Source organism: Haliaeetus leucocephalus, unplaced genomic scaffold (genome assembly GCF_000737465.1).
Source record: "Haliaeetus leucocephalus isolate CR32 unplaced genomic scaffold, Haliaeetus_leucocephalus-4.0 Scaffold556, whole genome shotgun sequence".
In the NCBI taxonomy this organism is placed as follows: domain Eukaryota; kingdom Metazoa; phylum Chordata; class Aves; order Accipitriformes; family Accipitridae; genus Haliaeetus; species Haliaeetus leucocephalus.
The window spans coordinates 4,474,241-4,500,062 of NW_010972992.1; the positions used below are offsets into that span (position 1 = coordinate 4,474,241).

Consider the following 25,822-nt stretch of genomic DNA (forward strand, 5'->3'; position numbering starts at 1 on the left):
CTGTCAGCAGCTGGGGAAGGCGGCGGGGCCGGCGGAGCAGAGCAGCGCGGGGCGGAGGAAAGAGAAGAGTCCGGCCATCCCCATCACGCTTCGCCGCCTCCACCGAGGCCGGGAGACCCCCCCACCCCGCCGCCAGGAAGGAAGCGGGAAGGGTGAGGGAGGGAGGGAAGGAGGAGGGAGGGGAGAAAAGGGGAGGGAGGAAAGAGAAAGGCCGCGCCGGGAAGAAGGAACGCAGCGACGCGCTCCCCACAGCGCCGCTCCCACACTGACAGGATCGCGGGGCTCCGCGCCCGAACCCGCCTCCGCAGGGGGAGGAACGTCGGTCCCGCCAATAGCCGCTCGCCGCTGCTCCCTCCTCCCTGCAGACCACCAATCGCCAGGCGGAGAACTCCGCGCGTGCCCGCCTCCCGCCGTGCCAATCGCAGGCTGACACTGCCGTGCAGCAATCACAGCTCGGGAATGCCCGACCGCAATGACGAGCTCCACTCCACCCTCTGAGTCAATCCCTCCGCCGAGCCCCAGGGACACGGGGATTCGGTTCTTCTCCATTCCCAGCCAATCAGAACTCGGGGCGGAATCCGTGTCGTCCCTCTTTCAACCTATAGCGAGCGGCGCGAGGACACCCTTCGGCCCTATCACCGCCCCGCCGTGCTCTATCTGTGTGTGTGCGTGCGCGCCCCCTGAGGCTGAGGCGGCGTTGCCTGCGGGCCTGAGAGCGGCGGGGTCGTTGCCAAAGACGTGAGCAGAAATCGGGCACTTGTGACTAAAAATAGCTTTTTAACGTATGCGGCTGCTCGGCGCTCCCAACTCGAGGGGCCCGTGAGCGCGTCGGCGTGCCTGCCTGCCGAAAAACAGTGGCTGAAGTAACGAATTCGCCAAGTCCCAGCCGGCTTCGGTGGGATTCAGTAGGATTTAGAGTCCTAAACGAAGCCTAATGATGGTAGTTCAGAGGGAAGGATTTAATTTTGCCTTCCCGCCCCCCCCAAACATTCTTTGAGCAGCCTAAATTATTTTTTGTAGCTCTCATAATGTATCTTTATGTAGGTGATTGTTTTAGTCAATGGTGTTGTATTAGATCTTGTAGTTTAAATAATTTAACGTGTATTCTCATAGTAAAAATTTATTTTTGTGGCGATAACTTCAGCTGTCAAGTTCCTCCTTTCCATTAGCACTTTGATCATTACTACTGTTAGAAATAGGCTTGTATATAAGCTTATAAGCATTTTAAAATAACATTCCATAAAGTACCTTACTTAGGTATTTTCCATACACACACCATCACGTACGAATTGGATTTAAGCTGTTGAGAACATTTGGGACCTGAGATCTCTAGTTTCAGAATGAGGTTTATTTTTGTTCACAGGCCCCTAGCTATTAACTACATTGATCTTCACTGTGTCTCTTGTGTTCCCCATCAGTCTCAGGTTTTTGGGAGGAGTTGCTTGTTACTTTCTGTTTGATGAAAAATGACTTTTCACCATTGCCAGTCTCATTGTCTGTGGAGATCATTTGCAGTTATGCCTATGAATGCAAAAGCCTAACACCACATAGCTGAACAGTGGTTGGTAAGGAAATACTGCCATGGAACCAGCAAAGCAAAAATAGGTGGCTTTCACATGTCCTAGAAAATACCATTATTTCAACTGTGGAAGACTTCTATTGCCAAGACCCATTTAAATCATTAGTGGTGGCTTTAGTGCTGACTTCTATCTAGGGCCATGCAGAATTAGGTCAGCTGTAATTTTTCTGGGGAAAAAAACCCAAAACCCAACCAACTCAAAACCCAAAACCTGTTTTCTAAATCCTCCGCAATCTGTCTGGATACTGGGGGTGTGCTGTCCTTCATGGTAATAGCCAACATGACTAATTTTACTTCAGCAAAGTTTGTGTAGCGTCTCTTAGGAACAGTAGTTCCTGCATCACTGTCTTACATCTAAGTTTACAGAGTGCTCACATGGAATAGTTCCAGTATGTTAGTTCGGTTGCTTGCTTACAGAACCTTGAAAAATCTACTAGAAATGTTCAGAAAAAGTGTAGTTAGATGTTGAAAAAGAAAAGAGTAAAGGGCATATGGCAGGTGCTGTATAGCATCTGGGACGTCACTCACCGCCAAAGGAGATAAGGAAAATTCCTCTTCAAATAGCCAAATATGGAGGTAAGGCAATCCTCAGCTAGTTGGTTGTGACACCTTTTTATTTGTAGAACATATAAAATTATATCTCAATTTAATTAGAAATTAGACTAGCCTTCTCCATATCATTTCTGAAGGTCAGGTCTCCTCGGGTAATTTAGAATTAACTTACTGAAAAATGTACTTAAGTGGAATGCTACTGCAATGTTCTACCTGTGAATCCCATTTTAAAAATTGTGTCCGTTCCCTTGTAGGAAAGGGACCATTCTTACTCCTTTTATACATTTCTGACCAATACGATATCAGCCTACAAAACAGCAGAAACAGATCCAACGCCCTGCAAGCATGTGTGTTTAAAACTAGAATTTAGACATTTGAGAAAATACTCAAATATTGAAGGTGCCCAGCACAAAGAAAAGTGTTCTTGAGCATTATTATACCAGAGAAATGACAGCAAGTAGTACTGTGAAAAATTTCTTGCATTTATTAGTACAGACATATATACTTGGTTACTCAAATTGGGAAGCCTGTTTGAATACAGTAAAGAGGGTAGGTTAAGCTAAGCGATAATGAAGACAGCTACTTTGTAGCACAAAGCTCCTGGGGATTGTTAGAGTCAATCTGTTGCTGGCTATTAACAGCATCGGGCTGTCCTTGCTGCCAGCAGGGAACAGTTGACAGAGATGTAAATTGTGCTATTACATAAGTGTAAATTGTGATATAATAGAATCAATTGTACTGAATTGTATTGCTGTAACATCAGAACTTGCCCTAGTAATTTCTCTAGTCACGTAGCTAGAGGATAAGTAGAGACCAGTGATACAATCTTGTAACTTCAGATTTTCTAAGAAAAGCATAAGTTACCCATTCCTGGGATGAGCAAGTTATAGCTCAAAGCTATTCAGATTCTGCAGATACATGTAAATGTCAAAGGTAATTTGATCAATTGATAGTTTCTGTGCTCTCTAATATAAAGTCTCTGTATCCTAGTAAGGTTACAGTTAGACTGAAAAAGGTAAATGACATGGTAGTAGGGGGACGGGAAAAAAATCACAAAAAACTGCAGGTAGAATTAAATGAATTAAACTAAGAATTGTCACACTATTGATATGCTTTTATGGGAGATTTATTCTTCATCCAATACCAACTTCAGCCTTCCTTTTTCAGTTACTCAAATGTCCACTACCCACTGAAAGGCAGGGTTTTGATTCACTTTTGTACGGAGAAGACAGCAATCTAATGGCACTTTCTGTTGCTCGTATTAAAATACATTTCATTATTCTGCCCATGAATGCTAAATTTGGGAGAGCATTTGCTTAAATTCACGTCTTTAGTATCAAGTATTTCAGTTCTCCAGATAAAATTGTTCTAGCCACTTAATGTTAGCCTTCATGTCTTCTGTAATATCTTCATTGATACATTTTCAAGTGATAAATGGATCCCATAATTAGACAAAACAGTTCAGTAATGTACTTTGCTATTTATATTCCTCAGGTCAACGTCTGATACGATAGCAGAATAAATATAAATTCAGATTCTGAAGGGCACTGTCTTGATTAATACCTCTTATACCAAATGTAAATATTTCTATTTCCTCCTGACAGACAAGGAGGAAATCAGGATGTTAAAAGAAAGATCCTGAATTTGTTCAGACAAGCCTTTCAGTTGGTACAATGGAATAAATAACAAAAAAAAAAGGGGGGGTGATTTTAATTTTAAACTTGCATTAAAAAAAGAGTTAGTTCCATACAGATTTTCTGGTAAAACATTTAAATTCACAACCCTCTCTGATATTAGTTATAACACTTCAAATGTAAAATATCAAGAACTATTAGAGAATAGCAGACCTCAAGCCCTGTACAGGATACACTTAAGCAACTAGCTTTTTTTAATTTAAGGATGGATTATTTCTGCTTGTGCTCTTCTCATTTTGTAAGACTGCTCATTGTTTCCACAGCATCCTTATTCACAAAAGGTGGTGGTGTGTCTAATTGGTAATAGCTGAAGAAAATTAGAGGAAAGCATTTCTTCCGTCTTTCCAACACATTCATAGTCTGTCAATAAAACTAAAAGCTATATGATGTTAACTTACAGGAAAAAAGCCATAATGTGAAAGAAACCATAGCAGTTTAATCATCCTCCAGTAAAAACAAATAATACACTGATGAACAGTTGTCCTCCATCAAATAAAAGTATAAATTCTGGGATGTTTCTAGAGATTCTGTGCTATAATCCTTAATAATGAAGTGACAGTAGAACATGTAAGAGTTTTTCTTTATGTAGAAAATAATTACCTCTTTACTAAAAAAGAACACACACCTTGAAAGCTATAGCTCACTGCATACCCTTATAACATGGTCAGAAACCACGATGGATTTGGATGCTGAATGACAGCTTGCAGATAAGAAGCACAGCAGACTTTGAGACTGTTCTGTGACTTTTGAAGAGGGAAGAAAAGGGGGATTTGAATTTGTCGAAGGAGTGAAAGTTAAGGAACAATAAAACCAGTCAACAAACAAGATTCTCTGTGCCAACAGTCCATGCAGACACAAACTTCAGAATCTTCCTCCCACCCTTCGGAAAAACACACACACACACTGTGGGGAGGGGCAGGGGGAACACCAACAAAAACAAACTAAAAAAAAAAACCAAACACAAAACCAAAAAAAACCCACAACAAAAAAAACCAAACCCACTACATCTTCACATTTTAATTTAGAATTACTTGAATATCTCAAAGGTCAGCACTGGATTATATATAACCCAACCAAAAGTTCCCCTGGAGGCTGTCACCAACTGTCATGTAGCTATGAATAGGTATGAGAGTCACCCACTTGGGAACATTCCTTAGTTTGAAGTGTTACTGGTATCTGTGTGCACAGAAATTTTTCACATATTTTACTAAGTTATCTCCAGATCCTAAATCACTATTAGCAAACCTGAACAAAGCCACCCAATCATTAGTATTTTTTATACTTCTACTGACACACTTAAAAGGAAAGACAAAGGAAACATTTTGTGCGAGTGTGTATCATTTATTGTAGTTCAAGAGAGTCAGGAATTGAACAGAAGACACAGCGAAAAACAAATAAAAGAAAAACAACCTTTTTTCAGACTTAATTTTAAAACACTGTGGTTTCAAATCCTTTTTAAAAAGGAAATTCAAGTATCATATGCAGGGGGCAGTAATACAAAAATGTTTGTGAGTATTTTTTTTTATTTTTTTTTTTAAAAATGTAATTCTATATTTCCTGCACCCTTTCTGCTTTGGTAAGGCCAAGCCATGGATACAAATTGGTACGCAACATAAAAAAAATGACCCCTGCCCCAAACTGCAGCCTCCAAGAATAAAAGGATCTGCTCTCTGCAGACAAGCTCTACTGGCTCAGAACTGTAATTTAGCATATATCATATCTGCAGCATTAAAAGAACGGATTTTGTTTTTTAAAAAGTCACTGAAATCCTGGTATTCCCAAGCATCTCATTCATGGCAGCTTTTTTAACACACTTCTATCTCAAGGCTTTTCAAAAATACCAGAGCATCTAAATTAACATAAAGAAAAGGGACATTTCAAAGAACAGAAATTAAAATCCATGTGTGAAATCTTTGCTTTTTTGAAATTATCCTTGTGTCTAACACCAATTAAAAACCAAATATGCAAATATGTGCAATATAAAAATACGATCCCAAGATTAACACTTTGTTGCAGGCACAGTTATCGCACAGAATATGTTCTTTTGAGGGCAGGGGAATGATTTTGATTTTCACAGGGATTTTTTTTTTTTTTTGCATTAAAAAAAAAAAAGACAGCAGTGCAGGTTTGATGGGTGGAAGAGGAAAAAGGGAGGGAAAGAGGAAAAAGTTACTTTAGCAGCAAAATGTCCAAGGTTCTAACCACAATCAAATTAACGGATATCTGGCTGTAAAAAATAAGGTTGAAGGGATGCTGCCCTGATCCATTCATCTTTGCTAAAATAATTCAGCTGTAAAAACTCCAAAATGTGACATACTGAAGGACAGTTTTGTAACATAAGCAACTTCCTAGCTTGTCCTCCATGTTATTGACCATCGTTATCACTTAAATATATGTACAAGAATTAAGCCGCTTTTCTCCTCGTCGACATGCTTCTGGTCACTACTGCAAGTCAGTGCCAGTGGGCGTGCTAATCCCATCAATAGCTTTCAAAGTGTATCTGCTCCACTATTACCAGAACAGCCCACACCCTGTTCTTCCCATTGGTGTTGGCGTGCACTGCAAGGGAATTTTTAATGGTCAGCGTTCTGCTTGTCTCTCATCCAGGCTTGGATTTGCTCTTTCAGTTCTGGCACTAATAGTGTAAAGAAGAGAAAAAAGAATGGTTAACTTGCAGTTAAATTACTTGGTAATACTACTGTAAAAAAGTTCCTCATGACCAATAGTGTTTTCTTTTCTAGAAACTTGATCAGGAATACCTACTACTATTTTCTTCTCTATCAATGTATTTTCTTCACAGCTTTCAGTAAATGACTCATTTACCTACCATAATAATATCCTTTAGCCTGGTAGTTAATGAAGGGAAGGGTGTGGGGTTTATTTCCCAGAAAAAGGGAAAGCAGAAGGAATGAACTTTTCTATGCAAGTTGAGATGAAAGAACCATTACATCTCAGTAACAGGCTACTACGCTATCTTCTAGAAGTACGCGGAACAAACCGCACACAAATTGCGTCCCCCAGTCAACAGTTCCATTACTAACTGCTAAACAGATACCTGGTTCCAGCATATTTTCTGTCAGCGTCTGACGATTGAAAGGATCAGTGGAAGAGTTCAACAGATGCCTCAGGATGATTGACCTGTCCATAATAGTTCCGGATGGCAACCTCACAGGATCAGTCATCAGAGTGTCCATAAGTGGATCTGAGGGCACAAGTGTATCATCATTAAAATTGAAGACAATAGCCACAAATTTTATCTGTACACAAAACCACAGTGCAGAACTGATATTCAGCGTCCCCAGTCAGGTATATTGCTGAAGTTACAGAAAATGGTTAAAATGAGCAGTGGACTTTAGCCTTTATACTGCTTTTCCCTTTCTGAATTGGGTCTAAGCATTAGCTACTTTCACCCTATTTTCAGGTTTTGGGCTTTGTTTTTTTTTGTTGGTTTGTTTTGGTTTTTTTACTGTACATGTAAGCAAAACATGGATAGGACTAGACAGTACAATCCCAGGGAAAAAAAACAAAGAAAGAAACTCTTACCTCTCTATTTACTTAACTATTTAACTGAAATAGAGCAGGATGTAAGGCTTCATAAACAATACACAGTTTCTATTAATATATACTCATTTAGAATCAAAGGAACAAAACAAATCCCTCTTCTCCTAAAAAGTCAGTATTTAGAAAACTCGCCTCTGAATTCATCCGGAGCATCACTGTAATCGATTTCTGCACGAGCATTCTTGGCAACAATTTCCTCCACTTTCTCTGCCAGCAGTTTGAATTTCTCTATTGCTATGGTTGACTTGATTCCAGCCTTTTTCATCTTTGAGATAACCTCCTCAAAGAGCTCTTTACTGTAGGACCTCTACAAGCAAAGCATAAAGGATAACTTTGCTGAGTTGTAGTACCCCTAACATGCCATAAAAATTCTAAAGATCTTTTAATGCATTTTTAAAACTTCAGAAGGAAGGATCAATGAAACCTCAACATTATGCCAAACATAAAAGTAGTATGTAGATTACATTTCATCTAGCACCAAAATGTTGACTTTGGGGTAGACTTATGCTTTTTTTAGCAGTCGTCACTACTGTAGAACTGTTCAGAACAAAACAAAACAAAAGACAACATCACCTAATCAAAATGAATAAGACACTCAGAGAGGCTGACTATAATTATTAGGATTGTTCCTTAGACAAAACATCTGTCTTGCTGCTCCTGTCTGTATTCTTGTTCTCACAAGTCTTGGCTGAAAAAACAGCATAAAATGAAGGTTTTTTGATTTCTTAACTTCTCTGATAATGTGCAAGGCAGTACTGGCAAAGAAGGGATTCCTTCTCCTAACCAAAACAAAAAAACAAACAAAAAACCCATCCCATGATGTTGCAAAAATAGTAAGGCAACTCAGAGGGAGCTAATACTTGCTGGAAACTTGCCAACCAGTGCAGTAAGAATTGTACAGCTACAGAGTACAACATTTGGAGAGACAAATGTATATCGTATAGTTTCAACTGAAACAAGCATTGCTTTCATGAAAAAAAAGAAAGTTAGGCAAAGACTTTTGAAAGCTGCTTATGTTCTGAAGACACCATTTTCTTTTAAGTTCACAAAGCCATGTTTTGATATAAGCCTTTTAATAAAAATTACTATTTACACTTCAGTGCAAGGTTGAATTAAATGACAAAACAAAACACACTAAGTCTCACAGATTTCTGTTTTCCTTGGGGATTTTAAATGTTCAACACAGCCCTACTTCTTTCATCTACACTACATCGCACCAAGAAATACCATTCACTACTTAGGACACACAGTGCCCACCCAAACTCCTTTCTAGTCCACAGAAGAGAACAGAACTATGGCAATATGCCCAGGGCTTTATAAACGTTTTCAGATTCCTTCAAATACGTGCCAGGATTAGCAAATGGGAGATGTATCAAAATGCTTTAGAGAGACACTGCCATGATCAAGCAACTTTTTGTTTGTTTTGTTTTGGTTTTTTTTTCTTCTAATACCAGTAGCCATTAACCAACTGTGCATTTCCTTGGTGTTTCTTTCCTGTCATTGACAGTTTCCAAGATACTAGTCACCCCCCACCCACCCCCTTTTTTATGAAGGGCCACTTTGTTAATTAAGCTTCATTCCAGTTCCCACACCAGCAGGCTTCTTTCTTTTTAATCCCTATGTCATTGCTGTGCATTTTGCTGTGGCTAGCATCGATGAATGAATGATGCATAACAGTCTCACTTTAATATATACTGAACAGCATAAAAAAACCCACTACATGCTCATTATACACATGCAAATGCACAAGGTCTGTTTCAGAAGTGTTACTGATATTATCTGCAATTATCAGAACTTAAATAATTACAGAAAAAAGATTATGAGTTACTCTGATACCTCTGCTTCACTAAACATGCAAATACAGCTTCATGCATTGTAAACCAGCTTCCACTAGAATTTCAAGCAGCCATTGAGAACATTTTTGAAAACATTTTGAAAACTGTATTACAAGAGACAGGCATGGAGAGATGCAATTCAATAGTCTGAGAACTTTACAATAACACAGAGATGAGCGATAGCTTATCTACCTTAAGAATTAACATTCTGCTCTGAAGACTACCATGAGGAATTCAAAGGTGTCTTTAATTGTCTCACATATGCTGTGTTTTGTCAGTTGATTACACAGCCATTTAATAAAGTGATACAAAAGGCAAAAAAATTTGGAAACCGTTAGTCTAGAGAATGAATTTTGGATTGTTAAATGAGGTTCTTATTCTCAGTCCCAGCTCTGCCTGTTCCATGTGTTCTTGATGAGGAAGGGGGGAGGGAGTCAAAACTCTTCAGTCTTCCCACTTAGAAAATTAGGACAAAGTACTTATGCTAATTTACAATGAGGCTGTAAGCTAATAAGCAACTAATGCTCAGGAAAATTCCTATGTGTGTGAAGTGCTATAGATACTTATGTGTGTCCATAGGTTTGCAAAACACTTTGAGAATATACCCATCTATAACGGCCAGACAGAATATGAACAGAGATGATCTGCTGAAAGAAAACAAATTGCAAGCATCTATGACGGAAACTGGGTGGCAGCATACAAGCAAGATGAAACTCTTCTAAAGTATTCTGCAAAGTCCTGTTTGTCCGCAGTGCTTTTGCACTTCCCTCTCTCATCTTTTTGGAGCTCACCTGATCATCAGCAATTGCTTTAGCAAAGCGAGCACAATCTAGCTGTAGATAGATGTCAGTCAGTTGGTCCAACAGCTTCTTTGGTTCAAACCCATATTTCTCAGGGTTTTCAACTTTCAGGTCACGGCACTTGGGGCCACACAGTTGCTGTAAGTTAAAGTTCAACATAGCAGCCAATCGCGGTCCAAGTTCCTAAAAGACCAAAGTAAAACACAGATTACAGCATGAAGGCAGCGATAAAGAAGATTACCACTAGATTTGCATACAACAAGATCAGGAACTAATAAAATTATCATTTTGTAGGCTCGCAGGAAGTGTCTTTTCTTCATGCATGCTTTCCATTAAAAAAAAAAATGCAAACAGCTTCTGTCTTGAAGGATCACACCATCTCAGTGACTTAGGTAATGCACTTAACATCAAATAACTTCAACAGCAATTTGATTTCAGTGAGTTGGAGAAAGGGGAGGAGAATGAAGACAACGGGCTACCAAACATTTCCAGGTTATTATCCAACAGCAGAGATGTTAAAGAAACTAGAAACCAAGTTAAATCTGATCAGGACTTACAGGTCTGAGGAAAGGCTTTTGAACCTGCTTGGTAAGGATATGGAACATATCAACAGTTTCTGTTGCCAGGGCAAGATATGAACGAGACACACGCTCATCCTGAGCTAGCTGTGATTGCCGAGCCTGTTGCTGATCCTAGAACATAAACATTCAGTGGTTAGAAGTCCAGAGAATTTCCTACATCATCACCCGTCAAAACCTTAACAGCCATAATGCTAACATGATCTAGACAGACAACAGACTGCAGTTCAAATCCAGATGTGATACATTTTTTAATTTAAGGTACAGCTCACTTTTACTACCCAATACTCAAGTCTGCACCAATTTTCCAGAATTCTGCAACACTAAAAAAGGAATGCAAATGGTATCACAAGACTCCATGGTTACTGAGTCTGTTAACATGCTGTAACTGCTCCTCACAGCTTCAGAACTGGGTTATGCTTCCTTTCCATCCAAATGCCAATACTTCAAAACCAGCTCGGGATCCAAGAGTCAAGTGAGTTTCTCTCTAATTTATGTGCCAACATCAATAATAAACACTCCACGCTGGAACAATCTGTGGATGATGTACTAGCTCATTTTGTCACTACAGTAATGGGTTTACCTTGCTAGTAGGTACAAACAGGAAGAAAGGCTTCAGAAGAACAAATCAGAATAAGTTCAACAAACAAGTTTTTTATAGCTTTCAAACTTTTTTTTTTCTTTAAATCAATAACCTTAGAATAGAAATACCTGACATTGGTGGGTCAACACAGACAATTATTGTTTAATCAGGCTAACGTCTGAGATATAGGGTTCTAATTGCCTGCATTGAATCTACCCAGGATCAATGCATTAACAAAATAAAAGCTTCTATCCCTTGAAGTCAATTCAACTGGCAAGCACCTTCCAAAACCTCCTTCAAGAAGGTTAAAGTTGCAGTTTCTCCACTTAGATTTAAGTGCACAGTAATTTAAAACTTTATACTATTTCCACTTCACACACCACTCCTTGCCAGCCACAACATAACTACGCAGAATGATGGATTTTGCAGAATGTCATCCAGAGTGACCACGGCCATACTGGCAGCAAGAAAAAGCATTGAGAACTGCTCCTCACAAGCAGCTCTTTGGTGCTGCCCCTTATTAAAAAGTTTTTTAAAATGGTCTTGTATTAAAAAATTAAAAATAAGTAAAGGGCACTTTGAAAAACAGCTCTGTTCACCCTGGGCAGCAGGTCCCACTGTTCTTTATTCTTCATCTCCTCTTGCACTTCATGGATACGTTTTAGGGACTCCAGACTCTCATCCAGCAAGAAAGTTGTGTCATTTATCAGCATGTTGATGTAGCGAACAAACTGCTTCCCAGAGCTGAAAACATTGAAACACAGTTATCACGGCAGAGTAGATGGGTGTGCAGACCAGACTGCAACCCCAGCAACACTCCTTCTGCACTGTATATTTCGAATAATGATCCCATTCCCCAAGCCAAGCTGATTGTGGTGTCCAGAGCTCAGTTTAGAAACACTGCAGTTCTACTGGAAGGGTTTGCCATTTAAAATATAATGGAAAGCAGCATCGCCCATTCCCAATGGTAATGACTTCCTCAGGTCAGTGCCTGAGCAGCTTGCATGACAGTAAGCAGCATTATACACAATTTCTTACTCACTTGAACTCTTCCATAAATGTACCATGGTGAGCTATATTCTGCCAGAGGCTTTTGAAAATGGTGCTGATGTGGTAGCGGATCGTAAACTTGTCATAGAATTCACTAGTGGCTCCAGTATGTTCAACATCTGAAAATGAAAACAGATCCCAGAACTGAAATCAAAACTCCTTCCCCTCCAGAATTCACCTGCAACACACTACTCTCTCCCCCACTGTCCCCAATGTGATGAGCTTCAAGCACCAAGCTTTAAGAGATGAAATTCAATTCCCATTCAGAAGTCTCCACATTAATCTCCATTAAAAGACAAAGCACTGCCCATTTTCTAATCCAGAATCAACCTAATTTCTGAAGAAAAACCCTCAGAAAACAAAACTTTGTTCTATTCAACTCTACTCTGCTTTGTCTCAGTCTAAAATTTCACTAAGAAAACTCTGGGAACACTGCAAAAATAGTTGTTTCTATGGGTGCAAAACCCTTCTGAAGCATCCAGATCTACAGGACTAGCAAAACTACAGTTAGAAGCTGTAAAACCCCAAAACTCCCTTGCAAAGCAAACAAAAAACTTCCAGTTTGTAATCTAAACACCACAAAAACAATTGTCACATCAATCTACAGTGGTAGAGTTGTCAGCGCACAGCAGCTTGTGGAAGGACTAGAATTCTCAAGGTCCCATCTAATGCTGTTTCCCATGATTCCTGAGCAACAAAGCCTTATCTTTACAACAGACCCAAGATCTACCTGGTTTTGGGGGTTTTGTTTTAAAAGGTTACAACTAACGCAGCTTTTTGCCTTATAATACTCATTGCTTACTGTACACTCAGTGAACTACAGATGAAGCACTTACCTGTATAAAACTTCATCAAGGAGGGCACTAACAATTTAGTGGAAAGAGGATGATTCTCAATCATTTCAAAGAACTTTTGTGTCCGGGGCTGAACAGCTGGATTTGTCATGAACATCACTTCCACCAGCTTGGCTACTAAATAAGGATTTCGGATGTAGTTCTGGTTGCACAGCATCACAACAAGGAACATCACTATGTCCTGAGTACAGGGCTCATAAAGCACCTGAGGAGCATATCTGAAAAGAGGGCGATGAGGAAAACAACATGAAAAACCCCAGCCCTGTATTGTCTACAGAAGATTTATCATATACATCAAGTAAGTTCAGATCACTCATTAGGAACTGCAAAAGTTTAATCATTTTATCCTAACTTCTCATCTTTCTCTACAGCAACTGATTCTTACTCTTCCAAGATCTTCCCAGCTGTTCACTGGAAGCTGAATTTTAGCCTGAAACACTATCATATTCTTTTGTTGTGCATAATAGCAAATTTGATATGAAGTATAACAGCATCTCAGGAAGGCAAAAACAAACATTGCCTCATCATACAACCAGCAAAGCCTGAATTGGAAGGCACATTTTCAGGAAAAAAGTGACCAGCTTCAGAACTCCAGGATTACATCTAAGCTATTTATTCATGCCTGTCTGTAACTGCTAAAACTACACAAATGCATTTTTGTCCCAGCAAATTTATAAATGGGGGAATTTTCTACTTATTAAGCTATGACTTTTTAAAAATATTATTATAGTGATGATTTAACATATCACGAGATCAAAAGGTCTCACTCCAAACCATAAAAAAAAATTACTGGGGGGGAGAGAACCAAAAAACCTTCAGGTTTCTTACAAAAAAAAATTAATTAGAAGGGACTCTGGAGCTCATCTAGGCATTGTATCTGCAGCAATGCCTGCCAATGCCATAAGCTTATGGATGTTGTTAAAAAAACAGAACTACAGAATAGCTAGGAAACTACTTTCACACCCTAAATTTATGTGCGCACCACCTGTTACAGGGGTAAATGGTAGTACAAATTTCCTTTAGATAGAACTTTACTTACTGTACAATAAAAAATAAAAATTCAGCAACATCTTCCACGTAAAACTCTGGCAATGCTGCAAATACCTTCGGAACTTCAGGAGTTAAAGGCAATTTTATGCTGTAGAATAAAAGAGACAACTAGTGGGACAGTAAAATAGCAGGGTTAAGTAGAAAGTATCACCAGCTCTCTTACCGAATTCCCCTATGGCAACACTTTACAAGAGTGCTGAAACTGACTTTTTAAAAATCTGTGTCAATACTTCAAGTGTACTAAACACACCCAAGGGTTGCTTCCCCCCAGCTGAACCTTAAACTTAAACAAGACATATATTCCAGGCAAGAATATATGTCACTGACAAAGTAACAATCACAAAAGAAGGCAAACACTGTAAAAAAAATTCTAGAACTGCTATATTCAGTAAACAATCTAACATGATCTGAAATATCTTTGATACAATTTACGCAGACAATCCTGACACTCACTTGGGATAGGCAGGGTCAAGAATGCGAAGCATCAGCTGAATCACCATGCCATAGAAATTCAGACATCTCCTGAGAAAGTTTTCATCCAGCAAACCAGCATCTGCACAAGCCTTGCACCTCACCAGTTTCTGCAGAATATGCATACAAAAACTAATCCAGGGCAAGACAACGTAAAAGGAAGGCCAAGCCTACCCAAGCTAATCAATATATCTGTGAATTATGACAATTATACAATGGTCTCTTCTTAAAATATGCTCTTATTTGAAGAAAACAGGGCACTTCAGCCCCAACAATCAAGAAAAACACGTACATAATTCAGAGTTGCAGGGACAGAGAAGCCTTTTACAAGCTTTACGGGAACAATGGAAGAAATAACAGAGGTATCAAAGTGGGAAAATGTGCAATTAACGTCATTTTGGTGATACAGCTTAGAACATTTATGTCAATTTATACTAGGAAGACCTAAGCAGGACTGACCTTCCAAAGAGAGGACACCAGCATACTCATCTTTGCAAGAATTCTACATGAGATTAGGGACTCAAGAGTTCCAATTCCATCTTGGGCATGGACTGTGCATGCACAACTACCCCTGAACGAATCACAATCCCCTTGCTTGTTCTCTCTCCAATAAAAATAGTATTTTCTGGTATATTGTATCATGACCACCACCTAGTGCAGTAGTCACATGGTTCATAGATTCAAAACCACGGTTTTCAAGAAGCATCAGTGGGAAGTTGCATTTAAAACATTAGGACACAAAGTAAACAGACATACAGGTTGACAAAGGCATTTAGTTGATAACTGAATCACTTACAAACCTTAAGCTGTGTCTTGCAACGTTTCAGCATTTCTCGATGCCTCGTAGCCAGAGGAGAATCCTTCCATTGACTTTCATTGTTTTTCAAATCTTCAACAGTCCTAAAAACCACATGCAACAATTGGTTATCATGACAGAGGGGATATGTACTGCCATCTATAAGGCATTTAACGTACTTATCTGCAAAATACTGAGGAAATAGAGAAAAAAGTGAGGAAAAATCTAATAATTTTCCTAGAAGTTACCCATCATCATAACAAGAAAAAAAATTGCTTTCGTAAATGCAGACTGAACATCTGCACAGTGTACATTCAAACTACATACACATCCAACATACATGCCTGTCAGACAAATCTGAACAGTACAAAAAAAAAAAAAGGATGAAACGCAGAAGGGATCTATCCTGCCTGACAAACTAATTTTATCCACTGTATTAAAAAAAAAAAAAAAAATTTGCCTTTTTTCTTTTTCACGCTGAAGTTTACAGTCACGCTAAAGAAAGCTGAAAAGGGTGTCATTAAAATTAGCCCCAAAATTAACCCCAACACAAAGGAGGGCTGATCCTGGTCCACTTAACAACGAGATATTTAGACATCTCATCTGCTAATATGAGAAAGGAAAATGGAAAACAAAATCAGCTAAGGAAAAAAACCGTGGCTAACAGCAGGATTTGTTATGAACAACTTCCCTTTCCCAAGAAAGGTACAAGTCTGCATCCTGTGTACCTTCCCACTTTCCACTATTGTAAATGATTTTTTGCAGTTTTGTTCTACCCTTCTCATGCTCCACTCCCCCTAAAATTCAGGTTTGCAGAAGAGTACGATACGTGAATAGTCTATAGTCTCCCTGTCAGCATAAGGACCAGTAAATCAAGATGATTGACATCACCTCCCCTCCCTTACTCATCTTCTCACTCTACCCCACAGAAGAGAGAACTTAAGTGTACATTACACACACCATTTACATTAAAAAAATCATACACATTCCCATATCTTAATCTTTTTTAGGAAGGGCAGCTAATTAGAACAAAACTCAATACACTGAACTATATGAATACAGGCCCTTCTCATCCCTCCTCTAAACACAAATTCTTTTCCACATCAATCTCTGCCTACAGCTGAAAAACATCCAGTGTAATTTCTTTATTAACAACATCTAATTACGTTGCCCAATGCTGCAAGCAACTAAGCAATTCATGGAAAATGCTGAACACTAAGCTGCTACTGATGTCAGTAGAAGCCAAGAGCTCTTCACTCTGCACCGTTAGATGGAGATTGCTGCATAAGCAACTCCTTCACAGCAATTCTAAATAAGGGAAAAGCAGCAATTCCTTTTTCAAGCCAAATGTATGGCTTATTTACAAGTAATCCACAGGCTGTTTATATGAAAATACTTTTTTCTTTAAGAGATACTGACTTCTCCTCCACGCTCTGCAGCTTCCCAGGTTCTTGGCCTGCACATGCTTTAAAAACTAAAAATGAAATCACTACAAATGCAGTCCAAAAATCCTGTAATGAACTTACGGTATTACTGCCAAGGAACGTTTACCAAAATGCAATGAGTGCAATTATAAACAATGGAAAATACTGATGATACAAAAATCTGTTCTAATTTTAACAAAGTATTCTTAGAGGTTTAGCAACTTTAAAAGTCTATTTGAATTTATGCCAAGAGAAATGGAAAACAGCAGTATCTTCAAGTCAACAACATAAAACTTTTATTTATAATTTTTAGAATGGTAAACCACATGCTGAATTACATGTACATGTCCATCAACAATATTAAGAGTTTACTGCTGAAGGCTTTCGTCCCCCTGCCCCAAGAGTAAGACAAGTTATCCCACCTCAGAAGTCAAGGCAAAACAGGTAAGTTTCTTCTGGGACATACAAAACAGCTCAGGCACAACTAACAAGATCTTGTTTCTGAAATCACAAGTCATCTACAATGACTTGATTATCAGACACGTAAATTTATATGCACTCCTGCACCTATGTCAAACAGCCCAGGGCACTGATGCCCACACACCATCAACCACACCACAGATTAAGTTATAATAACAGTGTTAAGTAATGTCATGAATCCTAAAATGCTCTGAAGATAATTCAATTATCTTTTAAATAGAATGGTCTTCTCACCAATTTGAGCTGCCTTGCGTAACCAACATCCTCCATCCCACTATTATCCGAAATCCTCATTCAAGCCACAGTCCCTCAACATCAAAAATCCAGAAGGGCTAAAAGCAGCAGATTAACAAACAGTTAAGACTATCTTTACTCAGTAACAGTTTTACCCAAATTGTCACTCTAATCTCCATTAAGTTTATTGGACTTGCCATCATGGTGAGAAGAGGACATTGCTAGGATCCTAGGACTCTCAGATGCACTAGATAATTAACAACTTCTAACCTGTTGAGTTCCCTGATGGCACGCAGTCTACGTATGTACCGACGGCAGCTTGGCAGGATTGAGAGATGATGGGCATGCAGGGTTAGGAAGAAACATTCTGTTGGGAATTTCGGCTCAGAAAATGGAGACGGATCCCCGTCTAGAAAACAAACAAACAAACAAAAAAGCAGTATAGGTGATTAAATTAAAAAATTAACTGCCTTACCTAGGGGTGAGACCTTGAACCCAACTTTCTTTAAAAGAATAAGAGCAGACAGCAACAAAAGAAAGCATATAGGAATATGGAAATTATTTGCTGGAATCAAGTACTTCCATGTACCTCCAGTATCAAAAACACAAGGCATAATAAATGCTTAACATATCTCAATAAGAATACTGACAAAGTTCAGCAATCCAGGCTGTAACATCCTCCATTGTTGCTTTCACTCTTGTCTCATCTGTTGGAAGGTCAATACGACACCTGGGATGAAATATGTACATGGGATCAACCGTTTCCAGCTTTATCTTCGTACTAAGTTGCTGTAGTACCCATAAGAAGTTGAGCATAAAGCCATCTGTAGATACCAAACGATCATCTGTCTGTGGGGTAAGAAAGTAAGTAGTTGAAGACATAAGCTTAGAATAACAAGAGTATTTTCTGCTGCTTTAACAGTATTCAACATAAATGAATTATGCAAGTTCAAGAAGAGGGAGAAATGATGAAGAACACAGATCTGTAAGGAGACCTTTGTGATAACAGGAAGATCACTAGCTTACGTATTATCTTTCTTTATGGTTCAAGTAGCCATTCTCAAGAACATTAAACAAACATATAAAAAGAAGCAGAAGACAACCTAAGAAACTAAAAGGGCTTAAAAGGACCTATTTCAAGAATGGCTTGCCACAGATATAGACAGCAACAGAAGAGTTTCAAATAGTCGCTGAGCTTCAATTCATAAGTTTTATCTTAAGCGTAAAATTTCTATTACTTCTTCACTGGAATTTCACAGAAATAGTCCTAGTAATGGTTCCAAATGTTTGCTTTTGAAAAGGGGACTTGAAGACAACAATGATGCAAACTTCAGTTGTTCAGGATTCATGCATAGATTTTATCACAGGAAATGAGTGCAATGCATTAATTAAACAATGGCAAAATAACATCCCTGTTGTTTCACTGGAACCGTGCCAGTTCATATCTGCGTTACTCCTTCTACAGAAACCACACAAACAAAGCCTAGCAACCTACCAGCTGGGAAATAAGTTTTTAAAACATAGCCAATTAGAATGAAGCCCCCATAGATGGGGCATGGGGAGGGCAGCACAAAGCTTTAAACATGTAATATATAATCCCTGTTAATGAAGTGACATGCGAGTCCTAAGAGAGGAAGTAACATAAACTGATTAAACAGGTAAAACAGAATAATTTCAGAAATGGGAGATGTATTGAAAGAGATAAAAACTTATGACAGGGCTTCTTGCCTGTTGTAGTAGGCATTCAAAATTCTTTCGTCCTCCATTCAAGAGCCACCATTGCATGAGCCATCTAGTGCTATTTGTGCATTGACTAGGTCCAAAAATCACAGGAAGAGCATTCCCCTTTATTTACCTGCATTTGTGCCTTTTTCATGTTGGCATTGACAATAGCTGCCATGTAATTGAGAGCTGCTTCTCGAGTTTCACCATTCAGTAATATGCTATGTAGAATCTTGAACAGCTCTTGCTGGAATTTCAAGTAAACATTCTGTCAGGTTGCACATACTTCTCAACATCACATTGCTGCTTTCTGTTGGTGCATATTTTTGTTCTACAAATTCCACAAAGCTAACTACAACTTCTATTATGGTCTTATTGTCAACTTTATATGCATATATTAGTTATGACATTAGTTACAGAAAAGATGTATGTACAAGACTAGTTCAACACACACACTACTAACACAGTATGTATTTTTTTACTCATCCTTTAACATGAATTATAATCGATGACTAACTGATCTGAAATTTTCTGAATTGGCTTACAGCCTTAGAAAAATATTTGTAGCACTTGAATTTTTTTTTTCCTAATTCCCTTCACCCATATCCTAACAGATTTGTTGTTTAACACAGAAGCTAGATTTTTTTAGATTATATTCTTCATCTATGTCAAAACCAAAAAACCCACAATGTTTTGCTTTTTTTTTTTAACATGAGAACACTTACCCTTGCTAATTCCAGGTAATGTTGCAAAGACTGGCTAACAACCCGGGTGTTTTCAAGAGTAATGGCAGGCCCTGAGAAGTACTTTTCAACTACTTTGCTCTGAAAGTAGAACGAATATTGTATCAAACATATTGGGGAGGGGAAAAAAAACCAACACAAAAAAACCCCCCACCATGCTACTATCAACATCCCTCTGTAACACTTACATCATCTTCAGCAAAGACAGAGAGACTGAAGAAGGCTCCAAGATAGGAAAGTCTTTGCAGCTCTCTTCCTGCACCTGTGCTTAAAGATTTAGGCAACCACAAGGGCAAAGAGACAACCTAGAAAATAGGAGAAAGAGCAAGTTAATCAAAGCTGCCATGTCAGCCATACTACTTTAGCTGCCCCATCACCTTTCAGTGTTTGCCACATGCCCCTGATTCTTCAACGTTCAGTCATGCTGACAGCTAGATGGAAACATCTCAGTATTTCAGCAACCAAAGCAAGTCCCGTTTGTCCTTGTTTTTCTAAATTCTCAGGGAAAAAGCCTCGCTTTACCACCTTACTTTAAACTATTGTTTAGCATGAGATACTACAGTAGCCCCTGTTTAGAGTTCTGAAGAACATTATCAATGTGGATCATATGATACCACCAACAAAATAAGTTACATGGTTCTTCTGACTTGAAAAAAAAAAAATCAGACTGGATATACTTACCAAACTGCACATAGGGTGTGTTTTCCCAAACTTGATTTCACAAAGTTCACATAGTGCCTATAAAGAAATCCCAAGAAAAATTACTTCTGTGTGTAATTCTTAACCTGTCTGCAAATGACAAGCTTAACATGGTAAACTGCTGAAAGAGCCAAACCTTCTTCCCTTCATCAGTGGAAAAACGTCCATCTTCTACAATGGTGAAGAGGTCCAAAAAGAGCTAGATCACACCCTGCTTCCATTTTAGCTTTTACGTCTGTTCCAAGTTGCCTCAAAAAAGCTAACGTGTCTCACAGGATAATAAATTATTGCACTTATTTGAAAAATTAGCTGTGCAAATTGTTTATTTGTTCAGAACATAACAATGCCTTTGCTGGACTCCTGAACTGCCACATAAAAGTCAGAAACAATAATAAATAGAGCAATTGTTCTATACATACACCAAGGCCTTTGTCTTTTGAATCAGAGTGGAAAAATGTCAGATGAACACAGAAGCCAGAAACAAAGAATCCTATCCAAGATCTCTAACTCACTGTCAACTGCAGCACAGAAAAAAGAAAGCAGTTATAACAGACGATTCTGAAAACACAAAAATACTGTAGGCTTTCACATATCCCGCTTCTCCTGTATTATACGTTCTCATTCTTCAATTACACTATAGCTAGTAACTACTATTCCATCCTTTTGTTGTACACTGTGCCAACTAGGGGCGGTCAAAGTGGAATATCATTTTCAAGTAGTCCTTAGTTGTAACCCACAGCCAAATTTGCAACAGTTTGTAATTTAAATTGGGGAGAATATCAGAAGAGCAGGAAAACACAAAACCAGCAAAAATTGTTATTTTTGTAAAAGTACCAGACTTGCTTAGTCAATTTGATTTGCGGCACCCCAGTCCAGCTAACTTCCTGAAGTACAAATTAAACCTGAGACATTATAGCCTTTTTTGGCGTCATATGCTGAAGATACTAAAATCTGAAGGTGTTGGCTGACAATGCTCAACGTAGCCAAGAATTTAGCTTGCTCTTTTGTGACCAAAAACGCTTTTCAAAAGACTTTTTTGGTTTTGTCAATAAAAGCAGTAGGAGGGAAGCAGATCTGGGACTAAACTGTGCACTTAAAAAAAACCTAAAAATAAAACCCAAAACTTCTCAGCCAGGGAATATTACGATGTTTTCCTACAGTAAACAGTCACCAATTCAAATAATTTTGGGTTTAATGCAATAGATTTTAGTGTCTCACATATAAAAGTGAGCCCAACAAACATTGGTATGGATATTGGGCCTTATTTCCCAGACATAAACTCGGAGGAGCTTAGCAGGATTTTGTAACTATCCACAGTATTATAACTAGTATGCATCATGAAATCCATATATTTGAGTAAGCTTATATAAAGCAATACATATAAAAATTTGAATAGCCCACTATACAAACACTGTACATTAAGCTTAAGATATTACTGGTCTCAAACTCGACTAGATTTTTAATGGTCTTTTACACATCTCATACCACATTAGGCTTCCAACATATAGTTTAATAGTAATCCACTAACCAAAGAAATCTCAAAAATGTTGAAGTACATTATCTTGTACAGAATCTGCATAAGTTACCAGTAATCACAAAGAAACTGCTTCTAAAAATGAACAGTGCTTACCATAAGGGGGTATTTAAAATTGTCACTATCAAGGGAGCACTCTTTGGAAGCTACAGCCAGGCCTTGTAAGATGGGAATAAAGATCTGTAAAAACAGAAGTAGATCACTTTATTCAAGAATAGGAAGCAATCAAATGACAATATTGCTGTGCACAGCATGAAATGCCTGTTCATTCTTCAAATACTGCAGCTTACACAAATGAAAAACTAAGATCTTTTTCTTTAAATTTGTATCAGTTAAGCCTGAATGCTTAAGAGATTATTCAAAGCTAAAAAACAACTTGCTTGATACAGTGCAAGTGATGTATTGATTCCATGCCTGGGCATAACAACTTATCCATAAAAGCTTCTTTCCAAGCACTTGTATGTATTTTTCCTGGTCACATTCTAACTTGTTTCCAAAGATTTACTTTGCAAACCAAAACAGGTACACCTAGGTTTGCACCCAAAACTAACAGTTACAAGCTGAAGCTGACAAAGGGTAATGTCATCACACTGACAAAAATCAGGTGTCGTTCCATCAAGTTCTCTGCATGTGGAAACCACATAGGGAAGCATACATACATTTCATACAGGATCACTGTAAATACTGTATGCACATGTGCAAGCATGTATATTATGTACACAAACTAGACTACAAGGTCTCCAACAACCTGATTGCCCAAATGGGTAAAAATTTATTTGCCTACACACTTGGGGTAATAATCTAGCTTTAATTTTGCATGTCATGTAAGCAAGTTGGGTTTGTGCTGCTAAGTTGTAACTGTGGTAGGAGTAAAGATAATAAGCAGCAGTCAAGGACTGTTATGAGAAAGGAAGTGACATGACAGGAGCTTATTAATCAAAAGTAATTATACCCAATTAGTAAGTCCCAATCACACAGTTCTGACAACTGTAGCCTCACAAAATAAACTTATAGTAATCTTGCAACAATAACAACAAGAGGTCCCACTGAATTTTAAATTGAAGTATACTGTGTTGCTTCTATGAAGAGACAAAAAGTATTATTAAACCGTATTACAGAAAAGGACTATAAAGAGGTTGTTGTCCACTTCAGCTAAAGGAATGGTTCTCTTGTCCAGGTTAGGTGAGCTTTAACACTTTCCCTAACCACTTTTTGACGGTCTTCAATGTACTTTCAACTGCATGAACCTCTACTAAAAGGTGTCCAGACAGAGATATAAATTACTAAAAGGTACTTGCACTACACACAAAAAATAGCTAATGTCATTTTCTTCAAAATTGGAAGGATCAAGTGCCATTCTGAAAGCCCCTTTACAGCTGAGTCACATAATACTACAGGAGCACTAATCAGAGACAATTACAACCTTACTAACCCGCTTTAACATTATACGGGCTAGAAGAAATTTGCTAGTTTTGTGTCTTAATTATTAGGCCCACCAGTTCCAGTTTTTTTATCATCAGTGAACTACTCTGACACACAGAATGAACCATCTAATGTTTCTCAGTCATCTCCTCTGTAAAGTATGAAGACTTAATGGACTAGGATTTGTAAAATGCTCTCAGCACCTTAGACGCAAACTATTACAATTGCAAAGAAGGGTAAAGATTGCAAGACAGAATGAGTACAATTACAGAAGATTGCTGTCTTACACATACATTTTTCAGATATTTGTACAGAAGCACAGAAGGATGAAAACCCAAGATCAATCCCGTAATATATGCCTTCATATTCTGTGTAGTTTACTTGAACATTACATAAATGGGAGCTGCTCATTAACAAATGCACTTTTAATAATTAGAACAAGCAAATAATGAAAGCCAGTCTTCTTCACAAAACGTTTAATGAGTTAAAAACGAACAAAACCAAACTTCATTTGCTTAACAGGTTGCTAGGCCCTGAAGCAATACGTATAGAACCAAGATGAAGAATAAATCTCTGGAAATCCACTGTCTTGGATATTGCAAACAGTAAAATCATATGATATAATTATTTAATTTTTACCTATGCCTTACCTGCTTGAACACCTCTTCATCCTGATAAGTTGTTCTCACCAATTCTTGGATGAAGCCAAATGGGAGATTCCTACACAGCATATATGGTACCAGCAGAGACTGCTGCTGCAATGACCTTTATTTGTATTAAAAAAAAAAAACAAAACATCCAAACCTACTGATTATTTGCAGTAGTATTTGCAGTAGAACTTGCAAAATGGTCAGAGTAATCACATCTAAGGATGTGCCAGAACGCAGCTTATCAACATGTAGACACACCTACTCCTTTCATAAGTAACTAACCTTGTCTTCTCAAGTTACTAGTGGAAAGGCTATTCTGAAACAGATGCTGCTCCCAACATCACGCTTTAGTTTAATGAGGCTGGAAGAAAATAATGGCTTCTGTGTAGTAATTGATTCTCCCTTCTACTCCTCTCTAATGAAAAAAAACTTCAAGCTCAACTAGTGAAGGAACAATACTTTTTGATGTTTGTTTTTCCATATTAAGAAAAGAACACAACATTAGTCTTTACTGAATTAATATAGTCATTACTATTGCTCCTTAGGATTTTTGGTCCTTAGGATTTTTGAAAAAAGTATCTTTTTTTCCCTTATTACATACATAAAACTCAATTTAATGTCAACATTGGTTCAGGTAAAGACAATACTATTCTCAAAGCACAGTGGAGAACTGGTGCACTTTTAAAGATTATTTAAAGAAGTATTGTTTGGAAACACAAATACAGAATTAGATTTTAGTAAAAGTCACACATCCTATTTTAAAAACCTTTTTACTGTCCCAGCTAAACAGGCTGCTAGTTAAACAAATGCCGTTGAAACAACTGCACTTGCAATCTCAGAGTTGTGATGTAGTGTAGAATGTCTACACACAGATTTACATTACCAAACCTGTTGTGGTAAACTCAGAAATAAACAGGTGCTATGCCAGTTCAGCAGTTTTTGCTACACATTTTGATAAGACTGTTTCTTAGATGCAGCTCTACTGGTTACTGACTTTCACAGGACTAGTACCCCAACAGTCTGCAAGTAACACAGTTTATGCATGAGGTAAGGGAAAAAACAGCTTGGTTAACTCAGATCCCCCATTTAAACTGTTCAAATCAACCTGGATGATTTTACCCAAACACAATTAGAAAACACTTAAACTGCTCTCCACCAACATATCAGCAGGAACAATAGCCTCCAAGGGTAAAACAATAAACTATTCCTCCGGCACGTAAATCTATCCTGCTCCAACAACTGATCTTAGTTTTCTTACCTAATCCTCAGAAGAAAAAAACTAGAATCCCAGAACAGTCGAACTTCCATGATTAACATCAGCTGTATTTACCTTGGTTGTGTTAAGGATCCCTGTAGCACCAAAGCAGCATGTGAAATGCACTGTGATCGGATGTTGCTCAGTAACTGGCTAACTGTTGGCTGGCTACACATCTGATAAAAATAAAGTTATTTTAATACAAACTAGAAGTATTCAGAGACAGAAGAGACAAGAAATATGACAAATTTCTTTA

At 38.2% G+C, this 25,822-nt stretch overlaps 1 protein-coding gene across 3 annotated transcripts in view; it reads right to left on the reverse strand.

Moving 5' to 3' along the window:
- Positions 1-5,244: 5,244 nt before the first annotated feature.
- UBE4B (ubiquitination factor E4B) overlaps positions 5,245-25,822 on the reverse strand; it is a 41,708-nt gene continuing 21,130 nt past the window's right edge. For 2 of the 3 annotated variants that reach the window (XM_010577341.1, XM_010577339.1), the window contains 20 exons: positions 25,642-25,742; positions 24,312-24,426; positions 22,336-22,419; positions 20,688-20,744; positions 20,195-20,311; positions 19,989-20,087; positions 19,397-19,510; positions 18,192-18,390; positions 17,812-17,950; positions 15,408-15,507; positions 14,590-14,717; positions 14,126-14,224; positions 13,069-13,304; positions 12,225-12,351; positions 11,782-11,926; positions 10,579-10,713; positions 10,013-10,204; positions 7,519-7,693; positions 6,881-7,027; positions 5,246-6,460 (listed from right to left, as the gene is read on the reverse strand). In XM_010577341.1, the coding sequence (XP_010575643.1) occupies positions 6,399-6,460; positions 6,881-7,027; positions 7,519-7,693; positions 10,013-10,204; positions 10,579-10,713; positions 11,782-11,926; positions 12,225-12,351; positions 13,069-13,304; positions 14,126-14,224; positions 14,590-14,717; positions 15,408-15,507; positions 17,812-17,950; positions 18,192-18,390; positions 19,397-19,510; positions 19,989-20,087; positions 20,195-20,311; positions 20,688-20,744; positions 22,336-22,419; positions 24,312-24,426; positions 25,642-25,742 (2,571 nt within the window). In that variant the 3' untranslated portion in view covers positions 5,246-6,398. Of the gene's footprint in view, positions 6,461-6,880; positions 7,028-7,518; positions 7,694-10,012; positions 10,205-10,578; positions 10,714-11,781; positions 11,927-12,224; positions 12,352-13,068; positions 13,305-14,125; positions 14,225-14,589; positions 14,718-15,407; positions 15,508-17,811; positions 17,951-18,191; positions 18,391-19,396; positions 19,511-19,988; positions 20,088-20,194; positions 20,312-20,687; positions 20,745-22,335; positions 22,420-24,311; positions 24,427-25,641; positions 25,743-25,822 lie in introns of all 3 variants that reach the window. The other variant, XM_010577340.1, reaches the window with a different exon arrangement.